At 44.6% G+C, this 19905-nt stretch overlaps 1 protein-coding gene across 1 annotated transcript in view; it reads left to right on the top strand.

Annotated features, from left to right (window-relative positions):
• Window positions 1-1064: 1064 nt before the first annotated feature.
• GPSM1 (G protein signaling modulator 1) overlaps window positions 1065-19905 on the top strand; it is a 139297-nt gene continuing 120456 nt past the window's right edge. The window contains 1 exon segment of the mRNA XM_043986814.1: window positions 1065-1339. Within this exon segment, the coding sequence (XP_043842749.1) occupies window positions 1281-1339 (59 nt within the window). The 5' untranslated portion in view covers window positions 1065-1280.

Raw genomic sequence — 19905 nt, 5'->3', positions numbered from 1 at the left:
GGGCCAGAGAATTCAAGCTGAGATTTTTAAAAATATGCTGCCTCTAAAACGCTGTCCACTTAAATGATTCACTGGAAATGCTGACTCTAGTAATACAGCCTAGATGTAGGCTAAACTTCACATTCCTATATTTGTATGCCACCACTCTCTCTCTGGACTAGTATGCCACCAAGAAACACATGTTAGAACCACAGCTAATGTCACCCATTGGTTGGCAAGCAATTCCTTAGGGAATTCCTCATGTTGTTGTCATGCATTTTTATTGCCCAGTTAATTGTGAATCCTCCATTCTTGGTATTACAGGTCAATGCACTGGCTTTTTCTAGGGAGGGTCTTAGAAATTCCCTTTCCCTCTGAATGGAGGGAGGGAAGCTAGCAAGCAAGTCTGCCCTGGAAGTTAGTGAAATCAGTAAGTGCTATGATATATATCATGGAAAGAGCATTGGACTTAAGTCTCAGGAATCTTGCATTCAAGTCCTAGCTTCAAAGCTTTCCATCTCTGTAACCAAGAGCAAATCACTTAAGCTTTCTGAGACTTAGTTTCTTCATCTGTAAGATGAAAATGAATACACTTGCTCTCTCTCCCTGACCCCCAGAGTTGTCTTGATGAAGCCTTGCTATAGAAATGTGAGTTGTTGTGGTTGTTGTTGTTGTTATTATTATTATTATTATGACCAGGATGCCTGGGTGCCAAGCCCTCACAATTTGCTTCTCTTTACAACACCAAGAAGGCTTCCTTTTGATGAAGTTCTCAATTCACCAGAAATGTTTTCATTCCTGTCCCTGTCAGAAAAGACTCGAGGGAGTCCCTCTCCTCAGAGTCCCCTTGTCCCCCGTTCCCAAAGGCAGGCGTCAATGCCTAAGGAGCCAGCCGGGTGGGTGTCTTCTGCTTTTGGGCAACTCCAGAGCAAACCACACCAAGCGAAGGCATTGGGGGGGCGGCTGTCGCAGGTCACCAAAAAGCAAAGTCAGCTCCGTCCCCCCTTCCCCAGTGTACGAGTATGACATCACGGTCGGGGGGCGGGGGGCAGGAGGGCGAGGGAGGGGCCTGCCCCAGACTTTATTTGCCTATACATCACTTCCTAGCCGCTGCCGCCTCGGCCGCTGCTGACATCGTTCTAGCTCGCTATCAGTCTGCTGGCCGTGGGAGGCTGCTGGGGCGCAGCGCCCCACTAGCCTTTCTCCCTCGGGCTGCCTCTCTGGGGTTTGGTCGCCTTTTCATGCTGCCGCCGCCGACAGGGTGCCCGCACCCCGAAGGGACTGTCTCTTCTCGGTAATTCATGGCTTGCCTGAGCAGTGATGAGGTCCAGAATTCAGCCACCAAGAGACTTTATTCCAGGTAAGGACCCCTTCCCCAGTTCCTGCCAGCCTCTCTGCTTCCCCGCCCCCCACTCGCGGTCACCCAGGCCAACAGCAGCTTAGGTAGCCCCCCTGGGACACCCCTCTTCCAGCCTCAACTGGCCAACTTTCTCTGTACACAAGTGAGGCTCGGTGGTGCCCCAATCTAGCTCCACGATCTCCTCCGGCCCGCCCTGCCCTGCCTTCCCCTCCCCAGCGCTCGGTTCTCTAGTCACCTCCTCGAAAAAGAAAGCCTCTTTCGCACGTGTTCTTGGCTCTCCTTTACCCCTCGGGGTAAAAGGGGGCGGGAGATCGGGGGAAGGAAGACAAAGCAAAGCCAGGCTGGCTGGGCGGCCGCCGCTGGGCTGCGGGCTGTGTTGTGCCTGTCTGTGCCTTGCGTGCTTGTGCCGGGTGGGTCTGAACCGGGGAACACTACAGGCTTACCACTCAGCCTACCTTTGCTTCAGCGGTGGGGGAAGCCGGCAGATTTGCTGGCCAGGGGCTGGCGCGCCCACTCCCGGGCTAGTTGCAGGAAACACACCCCCCCAACCCCTCCCCCCAGCTATTGTTATAGATGAGCTCCAGGGCATTGCCCCCCCCCCCCCAGGCTTCTGCCACCCGGCGCTCTCATTCCTACACCTGCCCGGGAGAAACCGTGCTCGGGTCAGGCCAGGCAAAGCACGCCTCTGCTTCCAGTCTGGGCTGGGGCTGCATTTTTTCCAACTTGCTGGAGGGAGAGCTGGCGGGTGGAGAATCAAGGCGCGAGAGGGCAGTGGTGGGCTGAGCTGGGGTCGTCACCGATGAAAACGGCCTAGGACCTCCGCCCTGAAGATCCAGCCCATGGCGGGTCAGCCTGCAACAGCTCGTTGGCAGAACTGGTTTGATGGCCCACCAGGAGCGGAGCCTTTGTCACTCAGCCCCAGCCCGCTGACAGACATCACTTCCCCGTCCACACATGGCTTGAGGCATATAGTTCTCTTCTCACTGAGGCATGGACCTTGGGATTGGAGCTGGGGGCTGCCAAAGCAGACTCGAGGGATCCTGCAGTCTGGTTTATAACTAGCTGCTAGTTTTTTGGCCCCTGGGAACTAAATGGACAAGAGAGACAAGTATTTCAGTTCAGATGGTCAGGACAACCACAGGGCCCAGAGCAGCCCCACTTCAGAACAGAGACACCTCTCAATTGTCCTCCAAGGATTGTCCAGGCCTACCCCCTCTGCTGCCCAGCTGCATGGTGTGGATCTAAGGAAAGAACTGGCCAAACGTGTGGAGGGGGTGCAACCACGTGACTAAGTCAGTGCCACTGGCTGCATTATGAAGGCAAATAGGAAAAAAAAAATTAGCACCCTGTAGGATTACATACATACCACTTCATTTCATGGATGATTGTATGATGTGCATTTGTGCATATGTATGTATGGTAGTGTGCATCATCTCCTAGAATATAATTAAGGAGACCATTCTCCAAGCCAGTTGACAGTCTACCTCCCAATAATCATGGCTGAAAATCTGTGCTAACACACACTAGGCCTGCCACCCCAATGTGTCCTGTAGTGAAGCATACAGACTGTCCATAAAGGACTGCAATGCAACCGTCAGAGACTCAGGCCATTGTTATTACTTACCAATCTCCCAAACTGCAGTTTCTGTAGTTTAAAAACACACACACACACACACACACACACACACACACACACACAAAGTTATTTTTAAGATTACCTTGTCTCCAATAATTGGTCAGAGCTGGCCAAAAGGAGGTGGACATGGTAGTGACAGGGCAGGAGATTCCCAACCTCATAGAAATGGGGTCCAGGCCCTTAATATGTAATGTTATGTGACAGCAAGTCTGAGACTCTATCAAGTGTTGCTGTTTTCTTTGCTATTGTATATGGGGTGAGGCGTGTGTCTAGTCATTATCTGGGAGACCAGTGAGAATAGAAAGAGGTGATGTACTGAGAAGGTAGACTTGAACTTGGCAACTGATTGCTTGTGAGCATGAGAGGGAAAATAGTCTAAGACAGCTCTTAAGATCTTAGATTTACAGCTGAAGGGGGCTTTAGAGCCATCTAGCCCAGAGGTGTATAGTTCAGAGCTGTGAACCAGATTAAAATATACTTGTGGAGTGTTTAACAAAATAAAAACACAATGTAGATGATACTAATTAGTGGCTTTCTAAGTCAATATGCCTTGTAGGGATCTATTTCTATTTGAGTTTGATACTTCTGATCTAGTTGATTTGTATAAGAAAAGAGAAACTGAGGCCCAAAGTTGGGAAGTAAATGGCCCACAGTCATATAGATAATAAAGAACATATTTGGGGTTAAACCTAAACTTAAAGTCATTGCCTTTTCAACTGTGTCAGACAACATAGTGGGTGGGAAAAGGGAAACACTTTAATCTAGAGTTAGAGGAGATTTGAGTTCAAATGCCAGCTCTGCTCTTTACTATTTGAATAACTTTGGGTTTCCACTTTCCACTTCCACTTTCTGGGCTTCATTTTCCCAGCTATAAAAATGAGACAAGTTTGGCTAAACCAGAGGTCCTTAACCTGGCACCTGTGAACTTTTAAAATATGTGTGTGTGTGTATGTTAGTAACTATATTTCAATATGGTGGTTTCCTTTGTAGTCTTGAGAATTTTATTTTATACAACTAAAACCAATATTCTGAGAAGGGGTCTATGGGCTTCACCAGACTACTAACATGTTCTGAGACATGAAATCCTGTGATATCTAAATTCTCTCTGAGCTCTAAGTACTGTGACTCATAATTTCAAGTCTGGGTAACTGAGAATGGTTGGTCATTCCAGCAATAGAAATGAAAGAGTTAGGGGGGAAAGTAGGGCTTGGGAAAGATTATGAAAAGGTGACATTTTTCCATTTTTCAGGAGGATACAATTGACTCATCATCAACTGGACATAATCTTTGAATCAGAGATCCCAATGATGGACATAGGCTGCATTGAATCATTTTTGGTGTTTTGCTTGGACATTCAGTTATCAATAATGGATGTTGACAAGGCTAGGGTTAGGGCCTCAATCCCATATGGGCTAAGGAACAGGGCCAAGCCAAGTGGACCATTTAGGGATTCAGCCTATAACTATGAGTCCATCAATGTCATGCTCTAATCAACTAAGCCATGCATTGAATGAACAAATCACAGAGAACTTTTACATTTAGAAAAGCATGCTTTTTGTCAGATCAGAGGTAGCCATCTACATTCAATAATGTCTCTAGATTGGTGAAAAGGAACTCAACCAGAAACCAGAAGCCAAACAGCTAAAATTCCATCTAAACAACCTGTTTATGTATTGCCAGTCCAAAGAACAAGTATACCCACCCTTAACTTCTCTCTGACCTTGCTGGTACCTGAGCTTCAAAGGTAGAAAAGAAAGTGGAACCTTGACTATTTTTCCATGTGATCAATGTGTTATAGGTTGTGGTGAGGAGGAGAATAGTCATTGCCAACATTCCTACATACAAGGGCAGGAGTTTTCCAGAGATTAGCCCATTACCAAGATAAAGACAAAACAGAGTGGGCTAAAAGTCATGATGTTTTAATAACTTTTTGAAAATTGGTTTTTTCTTTATTAATTTTACCATTTATGAGGTTTGATATTTTTGCCATTTACGAATTTGATTTTTTACAAGTAATGTAAATTCATTCCCCATATATACTATATGTGATACTATGGTACTGTAAATTATAAACAACAAAATTAAGGACTTATTAAATATTGAAACCCCTTCATGACTTTTGGCCCACCCTGTACTCAGCAGTTCCCAGCTAGGACCAGGCACAAAGAAACCCAGAATTTCTTTCATTAGGGCAAATAGACAAAAAGCACAGGTCACAGTTCAATTCGGACCTTTGTCCCAGAGAAATGGCCATCCAGTGATGAGTATACTCTGGAATACCAATGTGGTCCAACTGACAGCCCATACCTGGTCCACTTAGGGTACATTAAGGGAGCTGTATCTTCCATTCCATCGGATCAAGAGAGAACGGTACACTGAGAAAAGCCCAGAACTCAGAGCTGGAGATCTAGATCCAAATGCTCACTCTGTGGCTACTAGTATGTTAAGTGACCTTGGGCACTTAATTTTCTGAGATCTTTGTTGCCTCATCTATAAAACAAGGATAATAGCTGTCTTACTTAAAGAGTCCTCATAGCGTGCAACAGTATATGTCACAGCACTTTAACAAGGAAAAAGAGTATTATAGAAATAATGTTCTTACAAAATCCAGATAGATAAGTGTATGTGTGTATATATATGCATGTATATGTATGTATATGTGTAGATACACATATACATATATACACACATACATAATTTATATGTAGCTATCGATGTCTTTTTCCAGGGTTTTTTGGGATATATACATATTTATATATGTATGTAAGTACCTCCATACATATGTATCTATCCATCTAGGGGTAGCTGGGTAGTGCAGTGGATAGAATACCAGGCCTGGAGTCAGGAAGACCTGAGTTCAAATCCAGCCTCAGACACTTGACACTTACTAGCTGTGTGACCCTAGGCAAGTCTCTTAACCTTGTTTGACTCAATTTTCTCATCTGTAAAATGATCTGGAGAAGGAAATAGCAAACCACTAGAGTATCTTTGGTGGGGGGAGAGCAGCAATGAGGGTTAAGTGACTTGTCCAGGGGTCACACAACTAGTAAGTATCAAGTGTCTGAGGCCGGATTTGAACTCAGGTCCTCCTGAATCCAGGGCTGGTCCTTTATCCACTGTGCCACCTAGCTGCCCCCCACTTCAGTATCTTTAACAAGAAAACTCCAAATTTAGGTCAGAAAAATGTGGGCACAACTGAATAACATCTGTCTATCTCTCTATCTCTCTGTCTGTTTGTCCGTCTATCCAATGCACTCCCAAGATCATCATTAAGTCTCACAAGATTTTGCCTTTCTATTCTACAGCCTTGACATTATGTATCTCTATCACTCTAATGCGGTGATGCAGCACTCTACTAGAGCCGTTTCTTTGTGTGTGTGTCTTCCCATTTGAACTGTAAATTCCCCGAATTTTATAGAATGTGAGCTTCTTGAGGACAGGGATTGTTGTATTTTTGTCTTTGTAACTCTAGCATTTAATACAGTGCCTGGCACACAGTAGGTACTTAAGAAATGCTTGTTGATTGGTTGAAGGCATGGCCCACATCTCCTTCCCCAGGTATCTAACGTTGGCACATTTTACTTTATAGAACAAACTGGTACATCTCCAAAAAGCTACCTACAAGGCTGATTTTTGCCCTGAATATAAAATCAGCTTTCCATTATGAAATTAGGAATCATTATCTTGGTAGAAAATTAGGGGGAGATCCTGCCCCTAAGATAGAAAAAAAAACACATAGCAAATATTTTCAAATCCCATTGGGGAAGAGCAAAGAATGATAATTTTCTTATTAAATAATTCATCTGAATACTCCAACTGAAACACAAGCCATGAATGTAAACACACTGTGATGATGTTCTGGTGGGACAATGAATGGCCAAGCAATAGTGAAGGACAAGAACATTCAAATGAATGGAACTTTGTTCACTAGAACATTCCAAAGCTGCTCCCAAGCCCCCTCCCCAGTGGGGAAAGCCTTCTTTGATAGCTCAGACCCCTCCCCTCACACTTGGCCAGCCTGTGAGGACTGCTGAGAAATGATCTGGTGGAGGGAGCCCATTTACTGAGCCATGTGGCTGAGCAAGCCTGAGACATACAGTTAACAAGCAAGTCTTCATACAAACCCTTAGGTCCAGTTCATTCACGCTCTCTAGGACCAAGCTAAGTGGAAAATGGGGATCAAAAATGTCTCAAGGAAACAAGACAGTGCTCGGAGTGATCTGGAGAAATGTCCAGAACCCATTTTCTTCCATCTGGAATTGCCCTTGTTTCTCTTTAGGAAACACGGAGAGAAAAATTGGCATGTGCTGCTGATGTGGGCCCCCAAGTCACCTACCACGGGGGTCTGGCCAAGACCAGAAGGTGAAACACTTTCGATATCAGGGGTGGAAGGGGAAACTGGGAGGCTGATGAAACACCTAATCTTGAAAGGCTGATAATTTCTGAAGGAACTCAGAGCTTTTCTCTTCAGACTCATAAATTATGACCCAGAATCCTCCCCTATTCCTTCTTCCCCGGGAGGAATTCATCTCAAAGTAAGACCTTGCAGATTTGTAAAGCTAAATGCAGCTACATCATCATGAAGGTCCCAGATGACATACCAGACATGCTCTCTCTTGGTCTCTGGACCAGTCTATCTATCACTGGTCTTCGACAATCCACTGTATCTCTTCTTTGGCAAGAGGCCAAAGGTGAGGAGGCAGATTGGGACTCAAAAAAGGACACTTTTCCTTCCCTCTAGGGAAATGGGTTTTGTACATTAACTATGAGATGTTCTGGTTAGGGCTTTTTAGGGCAGAAAGATGGTCAAGTTAGGCTTCCTCGGGATACAGGGATATTTCACGTATTCTAAAAACAAGTTCAGTTTTAAAGCAACTTTATTGTATATCCTCCATTACAAATGCCCTTCTTCTCAGCTATTCATCCCCTGAAATATTTGCTCAGATGCCCTAAATCTGGAATTATGTGAGGAAGATGGTAGTCATTGTCTTCAGTGGAAGAGTGAGCAGCCCAGCCAATAATTTAGTTTAGAAGGGGTAGGATATGTGGAACAGGTATGGAAAAACTAGGAAAGAGACTAAGAAACTGGCACTTATTTTTTCCCCAAGGTAGCAATTGAGGGGGAGGGCAAGGGAGGTGGCAGCAGCCATACATAACGGTGGTCTGGAGAAGCTCAAAATGTCAGGGTATTTTTGTGGCACAATAGTGAAGGACAGGTAGTTATTAGCAGTGGGTTGGTGATGAGGGGTGGGGAGTGGGCAGTTATCAAGGTAAAGAACAGACAGGTCTTGATAGCTCTTAGTGAGCAAGAGCAAAATACTTTGGTGGGGGGGGCGGTGTGGCATAGATAATCTTAGGTGGTCAGGGCTAGGTGGTGGTTGGTGATTGGTGGTGATTGACTGGTGGTACAGGAAAAGAGTGGTGGGGCTGGGGGCTGAAAATGCAGAAACCTAGACCACTTTTCTTTGTATGTTAATTGGTAGAGGTTTCAGAATCTGGTGAAGGTGAGTATAGGTGTCCAGGTGGAACCCCAGACTCCTTTCAAAGAAATTGCAAAGTCTAGGAAGAGCAGATAGGAAATCAACAAATTCTCTCTCTCTCTCTCTCTCTCTCTCTCTCTCTCTCTCTCTCTCTCTCTCTCTCTCTCTCTCTCTCTCTCTCTCTCCCCCTTGCTTCCTCCCCACCCATCTCCCACATCCTTCTCTAGGGAATTGGGGAGAAGGAGGAGCTGTTCAATAAGAATTTTTATTAGCTAATAAATTGGTAGGTAGATTAGCAGTAAGGTTGGTGTACAGGGGTAGTTCTTGCTTTTCTATAGGACTGTTTGTGCCATTCAGAAGCCAACAGAACAGCTGGGACCAAGCATGTAGCTACCCATGATGTGGCTAGCCTGGTGTGCAGCCAGATGGCAGCTGGACTGATCTCCTGAGATGTTAATTTAGGGAATTTCTGAGGGGCTTCTAGGAGGTATGCAGGTGATAAGGTCAGAGCCTTGGCTTCCCTTCAAAGGGCATAGAAGACAAGTGTAGGAAGTAGGCATCCCTCTCCTCCCTTCTCCCAAAGCCCTATGGAGACAATTGGTCTGCCGGCAGGGATTAGTATCTGTCCTTAACTGGCTGAAACAGTCTTTGATATTGCCATTTAACTATTCTAGCAGCCTCTGGGGATAAGGTGCAAAGCAGGAAAGCAGGCCTGGGAGGTGAGGCTCCAGCTCAGCAACAGTGGTAATGTCACTGGGAGAGATGATCAGGCTAGCAGGGAGCCAAGTGCCAAACGGCAGGGCCTAGGATTGCTGCCTTTAGGATGTTAAGTGAGGGAAATTCTGGTCTGCTACATGGTCTGGGGGACAAAGAGAGGGTATGAATATGGGTGCCAAAAATGGAGCCCAGCGTTGTCTCTAAGGGTATAATCACAGAAGCAGGACTTGGGCTGTCAGGGCAGGAAGTGGTAAACTCCACCCCACCCCGAAAGAGGTGGGGGAGGGATTCCCAACCTGAGCAGGGGCACTGGAAGTGGAACTGAGGTTTGGAGCCCTGGCTTCCTGCTGGGCTGATGGTTGCTGAAGGTCTGGGAAGGCAGGTGGCTCATAGGGTCTTTTGGGGGTAGGGGAATGGTGGCTTCTGGGAGGCAGTTAGTAAAACAGAGGCAGTAGCCATGGAGGGCAGACTAATTCTAGCCAACTTGTGGGAGGCATGTATGGTGAGCCCTGGACAGCACTAGGGAAGCGTATGTGGCTGCCTGAAGGTACCAGGGGTGAGATCTTGTGCCCTTTTACATGTCCCAGCCACAGAAGCAGGACCCAGGGGTGAGGGTAATCAGTGGCATGGGGCATTTTCCATATTGAACCCACTTTCATGCTCTGTAGAGACTATGGATATAAGTATGGAGGGGAGGTTGGAAGAGGATGTATTACTTATAAATTACCTTAAGAGAAGATAATTGGTGGGCAAATTGCCAGGGAGGTGAGTGGGTAGGAGTTAGAGCCCTTTCTTAGCAGGCCACTAGCACTTTGGTTTGACTTTTCCATCTGCCTATTGGGATGGAATGCTGTGACTAGATGGCCAAGCTAGTGGCTGTTGCACTGGTGGAGCTGACACTAGCCAGCCCAGTTTCAGGGCAAAGTGGTAAGCTTTGAGGCCCTGTCCAGTCATTATATTAAATAAGGGATATTGAGAGGGCCAGATTCAACCAAGAGAGTTCAAGGAGAAGAGACCAGCCTTATTCTGAAGAGCACGGTCACAAAATCAGGGTTGGTAAGAAGGTATATTCTCCATGCATGCTTACACCACCTTCAGGGCCTCTGAAGGTACTAGGGGAAGGTCCCTTCCACTGGTATTATTTGAGAAACAAGGGGCAGCTAGGTGGCGCAGTGGATAGAGCACCCGCCCTGGATTCAGGAGGACCTGAGTTCAAATGCGGCCTCAGACACTTGACACTTACTAGCTGTGTGACCCTAGGCAAGTCACTTAACCCCAATTGCCTCACCAAAAAAAAAAAAAAGAGAGAGAGAGAGAGAGAGAGAGAAACAAATCACCAGTGGTGGTTGGTACACAGCTGGAATTTCTGCTATTGGGGAAGCTGCAGCTGGTAGATCACTTAAATTTAGGAGTTCTACACTACAATAGGCTAATCTGATTGGGTGTCTACACTCAGTCCTGCACCATTATGTTCAGATAGACAAACAGAGACTGAGACTGAGAGGGATAGAGACAGAGTAAAGACATTGGTAAACAGTTCAGCAATCAAGCATAAATGCTTGTCCTCAGTATCAATCCCTGCTTGAGTGATCATAGCACTGAGATTTAGTTTTTTCCAAGGCTCTGCTGGGACAGTGTGATAACAGTGACTGGCTGGTAGAGGGCGTGGCGGATGTGCTACATTAGACAGTAGTATATGCAGTGTTCCACAACCATAGACCCCCACCTCTGCACTGTAGAAAGAGAGGGGCATTTTCCCAACTTTTCTCCAGGCTCTGGTTCTCTGTAGAGAAGGAGAGGACACAAAGAATAACTTTTTCCATGCCTTGTTTTCCTGGGCTTTGGTCATTTCTCCACTTTTGAGTGGCATTCATTGTTTCACATACCCTCTCCTATCACTCCTTCCTTCATACCCTTGTTGAAATACTGGAGACCTGGACAGGCAGATCCTAGCCCTCCCCCTGAAGGGAGGCAGCAGCTGTGGGCTTTACCATAGTGAGCAGGTAGAAAGCAGGAAGGTGATCTTTTGGCCTGGCAGACAACTATGAGCAAACCATAGAAGGTCTGGCTCCTGGAATCACATTTGGAACTGGAAGGAACCTCAGAGGACATTTAGTTCAACCGTCTTATTTTAAAGATTTAAAATCTCAGGTTTGACCCTGGGCAAGTCATTTAATCCTCATTGCCCCACCAAAAAAAAAAAAAAGAAAAAGAAAAATAAAGAAAAAAACCCAGGCTGAAGAAGGGAAATGTTTGGATCTCAGTCATGCAGGAAATTGCAGAGCTGGGTTCTGAATCCAGGTCCTGAATTCCTAGCACTCTTTCTACCATACCCCAACACCACTCGGATGACTCTAGGTTGCTCATTGGGGGCCTCTTTGAAGGGCTGGGAGCACAGCCACTGTGGCAGGACCCAAGGGCCAGGAAGGCAGGAAGTGGTAAGCTCTTTTTGCTTCCTGTGGCTGGCATGGTGGAGTAGTTTCTGTCCTTATTAACCATAGTTTCCCAGGGCTCCAATCCATCCATCTTGGCTAAAGCTAAAGGGGGAAATTATGCCAAAGAGAATCAGAAGTATAAAAGAAGGCAGACATTTGGGGGCAGAGATATGGACACGGATTTACAGAGAACCAGAGGCCCGTTCAAGTTAGCCACACTCACCCAGGTGTCAAGCCCTCCAGCATTACTTCATTTGCTTCAGAGGCCAAAGGGAAGTGAGCGTTTGTTATCCATTCCCTGCCATTGCTAAACTATCCAAATCAGGAGGCCCACTGGCTGAGAATCCATGATTCATCATGTAGAAGGCAAATTCCTCAGGGGCCTTCAGTCCGCCTGGGGAAAGTCAGTCAGTTAACTAGCATTTATAAAGTACCTACTATGTGCCAGGCAACTGTGCTAAGCACTAGAGTACAAAGAAAAGCAAAAGACAGTCCCTTTTCAAAAAGACTGTCTCAGTCTAAAAGCAAGGACAGGAGCAAATGGTGAATATATAGGCTAGACTTTAGAGGGGGTAATCTCACTGGCTGATATTAGGAAACAATAAGAGGAATGTGTAGGAAGGTAGAGTCTGCCCTTAAAGGAGATGGAGCATGGGGGAAATATCCCTTTGACCCATCACTGACCCACAATGATCTTAGTTTGATCTTCTGGAAATCATAAAATATCCATTCAGAACTGGAAGGAACCTAGTTTAATCCCTCACTTTTTCAGATGAGGAATCACATAGGGAGTAACTGTGAGAGGTGACATGTCAAGTCAACATCTTTGACTTTCGAGACAATTTTCTTTCCACTCTACTACTCAGTCAGCCAGTCATCCCTGGCTCCACTCCGCACCCTCCAGCCAAGACTGGGACCACTTACCTGAGGGCTCTATTATCAGTCTTCATGATGGGATTGAGGGCTATTGCCCCTCAATGGCAACTGTGGGTTTTTCTAACTGGACCTTCCCTAGTGATGGACTTTCACCAGAGTTGGTCCTTCATCTTGGAGGTTTGAGTAGAGTGGAATGGTGGCCTCTAACCACTTCTTCTCTCTTCTCTCCTGGTCCTGGTCTCCTAGACATGGACCTAACCAGCTTTCAAGAAGAAATTCCAAACTAGTCTGTAGTTACTGGGAGAATCTTGTTATTTTTGAGACTTATTCTAACACTGAAATTTTATGAATCTATGAACTAGATAAGTTTTATAAGAAGTTACTATTTCCACCCCCTCCCCTCAAGGCCAAGTTCCTTTTTTTCAGTCCTGAAGCCACCACAGGAAATGACTGCCAAAGGTTGGGGCTTGTAAGTCTCTGAACTGTCCCCAAAAGACTTCTGGGAAACAGTAATACTCCAGGGACATCCCAGTTACTAAGCAACCCATCTCTCTTGGTCCTTTCAGCAATGCCTATAGGAGGCCAAAACAATGGCCAAAAATGAAAAATTCAATTTCTTACCCAGGGCTTGTCCACGCGGAGTCAAATAATGTAACTGTTTTGCTTTATTGAATGAACATTTTAAAAAAACTTTTTGGGGGGCAGCTAGGTGGCACAGTGGATAGGGCACCGGCCCTGAATTCAGGAGGACCTGAGTTCAAATCTGGCCTCAGACACTTGATACTAGCTGTGTGACTCTGGGCAAGTCACTTAACCCCAATTACCTCATCCCCCCCCAAAAAAAACCCCCACCTTTTCTTCTGGTTGTTTGGGTGTCAGGATGAGGGTCTCAAGATGACTTAAACTCAAGGATCTCCCAACATCCCCTTCTGGGCCAGTCGGGGAGCTGGGGAGGGGCAAACCCAAGCCTTGTGTGCCCACTCAAGTGAGAAAGAAGAATTTGAATTTCCAGGAGAAGACATGATGCTCTTCTCCTTTTGCCTTACTCTCTGAGAAGCCTTTGATTTCTCTTATCAAGTATTCCAATCACCCAGTTGGGAGTTTGCAGAATGAAGTTGGTTGTTAAACTATCAGTATAACAGATTTAGAAATTAAACTCTTGCCTTTTCCCTTCCTCTATCAGTGCCCTTTGGTTGGATTATCTCATATAAACCAACAAGCATGTCTTGGACATCTTATGCATCTTATGCAAGGCACTATGCTAAGGACTGGGGTACAAACAAAACAACAAAATAAAAATCAGTCTTTGCCCTCATGGAGTTTACACACTACTGACAGGTAACTATATATGTGATCATTTGAGTAATACAGTAAGGATCAGGGAAAGATCATTGGATGGAGACAGGAAGATACCCTATGTCAATTGTGTGTGTGTGTGTGTGTGTGTGTGTGTGTGTATGTGTGTGTATGTGTGTGGACAGAGAGAGAGAGAGAGACCTTAGAAAACTCATTGTGCCTTGGTATTTCCTTGTCTTCCCATTTGTAAAAGAGGAATAGAAATCCTTGGCCTTCCTGTCTATGAGTTGAAGTCATCATGAAGTAAGAGCTTTAAGCTAGGAGTGTACAAAGGATGCTTGTTGTTCACAGAGTTTAACTAATCAGTGCTAATTGGCACCTGCTCTCCTCATCTTGACAGCTGCAAACATGGTAATGTGGAACCCAAGAGAGGGCTCAGTGGCCATTTTGCTAAGCCTAAATTTCAGAAACTCCCACTGCCCGCCCCCTTTTCTGTAGGGCAATGAGGGTTAAGTGACTTGTCCAGGGTCATACAGCTAGTAAGTGTCAAGTGTCTGAGGCCAGATTTTAACTCAGGTCCTCCTGAATCCAGGGACAGTGCTTTTTCCACTGTGCCACCTAGCTGCCCCCCACTACCCCTTTTAAAAAATCCCCAAGGGGGACCAGGAAAGGCAAAATGTGTTCATGATTCCCCCATCCTCAACCCTTTCTTGTGACTGGCATTGTGAAGAGGGCCTGTTCCCATCTCCTAGCTTTCCATTGAATCATCAATTTATAGCTGAAAGGAACCTCAGAGATTATTTAATCCAAACCCCTCATCTTACAGATAAAAAAAAAATTGAGGCCCAGACAATGTCATCCAAGGTCACACTACTACTAAGGAACAGAGATGAGATTTAAACTCCTTCTCCAAATGTGGTGTTTTTAAACACTTTACCATGTTGCCTGTGGTCCATCCTCAGGAAAGAAAAGAGGAGAAATCATTCAGATAAGAGGCAGAGAGGCAGTCACAGATAAGCGGAGAAAAGCAATAACAGTTATAGGGACGAGGTGGCCACGCTCCCTCAGCTGTCAAGCTCTCTCTACACATCTCTCCCCTTGTTCCAGAGGCCAAAGGAAGTGATTTCTTTCAAGGCTAAAGATTCCACTAATCCACCATAGGCTATTTATAGTGTTCTTAGAGCCCTCTGAAGTGCTGGGAGACACTGCATGTATAGTTCATCCTCACTGCTACTAAACTCTCTAAGCCAACAGGGGGAGCCCACTTCTCAGAGGTCAGGGACCCAGTTCTTTAAGGGCTAATTTCCCACAGAACTCTGATCTGCCTGGGTAATGTGAAATAGGAAATGGAGTACGAGTGAGAGTCAGAGTTATAGAGGTGACCCTTTTTTGTTTCCTCTCCTCTTTCCATGACTCTAAATAACAAACAAACATCCTCTGAACTTCAGTGAGGTTCTATAAAAGGGGGGACAGTGGGGTTAGGACATAGAATGAACTGCTAGGGAAAGACTTTGAAGCATAGGAGACTGGAAAAAGAATCTTCTCTAAGAAATCTCTCCAACAACCCTCCGGCTTCTTCCCTTCTTTCCTTATGCACTTTCTCTAACTAGCAGAAGTTGTTTGAGGGAACTCTGGCACTCCCAGGCTATGACATCATAGCTATGGCAGTACTGATATATTCATGAGGAATCCATAATACAAACTGGATCCCTTCAGCTCAGGAGTAATTGAACATGTGCCCTGGGTAAAATGCCCTTTCTCAATGAAAGTAGCCCAGATGCCAGATACCATGCCCCCAGAATGTACCCAGCTTGCAGCTGACCGGGATTCACTAGGGAAAAGGGAGACATTTATTCCCCTCCCTTTGTGGCATATGTCTTCTTCCCTCATTTTCTCCCTGCCATCCAGGGTAAAGTAGGAATTTGGTTGGTTTATTGGGATCCTGTCTCTCAGCTCTCAGGAAAGGTTAAGTATGAAGAAACCATAATTGGCTAGGGCATATGCTAATTGGCACTCTCTCAGTTATTCACGGCTGAAGAAAACGTAGGAAGGTGACTTAGCCACAACTCAAGGGACTTTTTACTGTTTACTTACAGCTCTCAGAATTGTAGGACCGGTGTTGAGAGCAAAGGAACCAACCACCTCTGAAGAGCTAGGGCAACAGAACCAGATCACCTGAAAAGTCACCTGAATTAACTACTGATTTCAAATCCCCTTTGAGGTTGTCCAGAAGCAGTGCTGTTTCTTCATTTGACAATAATAACAATGAAAGCTAACACTTATACAGTGCTTACTATGGGCCAGGCACTGCATGCTAAGTACTTTACAATTACATCTCGTGTGATCCACTTGTAGTCTGTATTCAGCTATTTCTTTCTGTTTGGTTTGTCCACGGACCACTCAGAAGCTGAAATCACAGTTCTGTCCCTCTCCATTAATCTTATCCCAAATGCTCTCTCTCTACCATGTTTCCCTCTAGTTCCTGGGTTTCCTCACATGGAGATATCTTCTTCATACATAATCATATTCAGTGCCCTTTCCTCTCCCCCTAACGCCCCCCCCCCGCACTTTATTATGTTCCTTTTGGATAAGTTATACCTCTTCAGGTCTACATTCCTATCATGAGTCTCACCCTAACAAGTCTCAGTTATACCTATAGGATCAAATTTGCCTCCTTGCATTTGGATCTCTGGTTTGCCTTGCCTCCTATCCATCATTTATGCATTTGTGTAGAGATATCTGAGGCCATGGGTTTTATTGTTGGCTTCTATAACTGTATTTTGTCTCCTATAAATTTCAGGGCATGTCTCCTAGTATTCTTTCTGTGTTGTAACAATTGCCTAGGATATCTAGGTTGGCAGCTTTCTCCTACTCTCTTCCTTTTCAGTTTAAAGCCCTTTCCATTAGATTTGCAATTCCCCAGATAAATACATTCTTACCAATACATGTAAGGCATACTTCATCTCTGGCCAGGAGCCGGCCATTCTCATTCTAAACCATGATACAGAAATCCAAATCCCATTTTCAGAGACCATATTCTTTTCAAAAATGTATTGGTATCTTTTTTTAACCTTCTCTTCATTTTTTAAGATATCCCTCCATAACTCCCTTACCTGGGGAGCATTCTCTTGTAATAACAAAGGGGATGAACTGATGTTCATCAAAGCTAACCAACACATCAAGGGAGTCTGGCAGTATCTTCAATGTTCTACACCCATAGTTCCTTAGCTAGGTCTCTAGTGAAATGAGGAAAGTGCATTTTCTCATCTCTTCTTCAAGTGTAAGTTTGGTATATAATTATGCAGTTCAGTGTTCGTTGTTCTTTCCATTTACACTGTTAGAACCATTATGTATTTTGTTTTCCTGGTTCTGCTTACTTCATTTGGCATCAGTTTATATGTCCTCCCTTGCTTCTCTGAGTCTCTCAGTGTTCCTTATAGCCCATTAACATTCCATTCCATTAATATATCCCAGTATCTTTAGCCATTTACCAATTGATGGGCATCTACTTTGTTTGGAGTTCTTTCTTGTCACACATATTGATTTTTTTTCTATAAATATTTTGATGTATAGGGGAGCTTCATTTCTAAGTCATCATATTCTTAGCAGGCTGTTCACTTTTCACATAAGCCTTTCTTTTCTGAAGCCCTTACCTTTGATCAGCAAAGGTGATGAAAACACCACCTGTACCCCTACGGTCTTTAGTTTCTTGTCCAAGACTTCATAATCTTTAGCAATGCATTCTAGATTCCTTTTGGCAGTCTCATTTGTGCCCTCATGAATCACCACCAGTGGAGAGTTGTCCTGGAAAGTTGTTTGTCATGTGCTGGTTACATACCCTGGGAATACAGCAGACCTCTATCCTTTTTATCAGGCAGACAAATAGCTGCATCGGTGCCCCTCGGGCACCACTACTCATTTCTTCTTCCTCTGATCCTTCCTGGATGATCTAATGCCTCCTGGCACATGTGGATGCACATTATCATTCCTTAGAAAACAAGCAGCTGTCCCCTAAGGGTCCAGTCCTTTTTCTCTTTCAAAAGAACCTCACATCTGTTCTTTTTTAAAATTTAATTTTTTTTAAATCTTAAAACAATTTTATTATTTTCCAGTTCCATGTAAAGATAGTTTTCAACATTTGTTTTTATAAGATTTTGAGTTCCAAATTTTTCTCCCTCCCTTCCTTCCCTCCTCCCTCCTCAAGACAGAAATCAATCTGATATAGGTTATATATGTATAGTCACATTAAACATATTTCTGCATTAGTCATGTTGTGAAACAAGAATCAGAACAAAAGGGAAAAACCTCAAAAACAAAAACAAAAAAACAAAAAGGTAGAAACAGTATCACATCTGTTCTTTAGCATCAAATATTTGGTGGTCCTTCTCTCTTTCTTTTTCCTCTATTCCACATTCTCCCACCCTCTACCCTTCCGACCCAGGTTAGGATTCTTGTCTGTCTCTTCAGCTCCCATTTCTTCTTTGTTCTCCCGTTAAAAGCCTCTGTCCATTTTTAAAGGCATATCTAATTCTATTGAGAGACATTCTTCAAGACTCTACTTTCCCTTCTACTATTGAGGCTAGCTTGCACTTGGAGTATAAATAACAATTCCTTGGCTGTGGCGAAAAGACAAACCACATTTATGTAGGTCACCGCAAAAGTAGCCCTGCTCGGGGGCAGCTAGGTGGCACAGTGGATAAAGCACTGGCCCTGGATTCAGGAGGACCTGAGTTCAAATTCGGCCTCAGACACTTGACACTTACTAGCTGTGTAACCCCAGACAAGTCACTTAACTGTCATTGCCCTGCAAAAAAACAAAACAAAAAAAAAGGGAGCCCTGCTCTCCATACATTTTTTTATGAGGCAACTGGGGTTTAAGTGACTTGCCCAGGGTCACACAGCCAATAAGTGTTAAGTGTCTGAAGTCGGATTTGAACTGAGGTCCTCCTGACTCCAGGGCCGGTGCTCTATCCACTGCGCCACCGGGTGGCTGTCCCTCTTCATACTCTCTATAGACCAGACTCAGTCCTTCAGTATGAAGAATCTGCATTCTTCTCTTTTCTAGACCTGGGAACTCCTCTTGCCCTGGTACACAGCCATTCCCTAGGCACTAGAGTGCTCCCTATGCATCATGTTCTGGATCTGACGCCAGTGTCTGCAGACCTCTCTGTTTGTTTCACTGTGCCAACCTGGCTTGGACAAAGGACTCGCTGACTTTTTCTGGAGGGAGCTCCGCTATACTGCTCCCTACCACGCTTTCACTTTTTTGTCAACCTACAGCAATAACTAATAAAATAATGGTGGTCATGATGACAACATTGGTACAGTATGCCCTGACTACACGGGGGTTTCCACATCTCTTATGTATATAAAGGGTGGTGAGGAATCGATTCCTTCCTTCACACCTACCCCCAAATAAACTTGCTTTGCTCATCTTTCTCACACAAAGAGAATTAAACTATTTGAGCTCAAAGAGGATTTTCTCAAAGGGCAATGGGGCCTATAAGGACCAGTAGTGTTCCACCCTCTGCATATTCCACTCCAAAGTCTGACTCCCAGCAATGAGGCCTTGTGACTCTGGGGACGACTTCAAATCTTTCTCTTCAGAATTAATTAGATATCTATATTAAATTGAGACAGCTGGATGACTCAGTGTCTTAAAGTACTGGAAATACTCAGGAAGACATGAGTTTAAATCCAGCTTCATCAGCTAGGTGACGCAGTGGAGAGAGCGCTGGGCCTGGAGTAAGGAAGCCCTGAGTTCAGATTTGGCCTCAGACATTTACAAGCTGTGTGACCCTGGGCAAGTCTCTTAATCTTTGCCTCAGTTTCCTCATATGTAAAATGGGGCTCCATTTAACAACAGCATTTAATAACAACAACAATTACCTCACAGAGTTGTGAGGATCAAATGACAGTATTCGTAAAGTGATTAGCACTATATGAATGCATATTCCCTTCCCTTCCTTTTCCCTGACTTTTTATATCTTTAAAAAGGGAATCATAATAACATCTACTTCATAGGGTTGTTATACAAATCAAATGAGAAGTATAAAGCAATTTGCAAACCTTAAAGTTTATATATATGTATATATAATAATAATTATGATTATTACTATTATTTCT

The sequence above is a fragment of the Dromiciops gliroides genome, chromosome 2 (genome assembly GCF_019393635.1).
Source record: "Dromiciops gliroides isolate mDroGli1 chromosome 2, mDroGli1.pri, whole genome shotgun sequence".
Taxonomy (NCBI): domain Eukaryota; kingdom Metazoa; phylum Chordata; class Mammalia; order Microbiotheria; family Microbiotheriidae; genus Dromiciops; species Dromiciops gliroides.
This window is presented reverse-complemented; position numbering and strand designations above follow the sequence as displayed.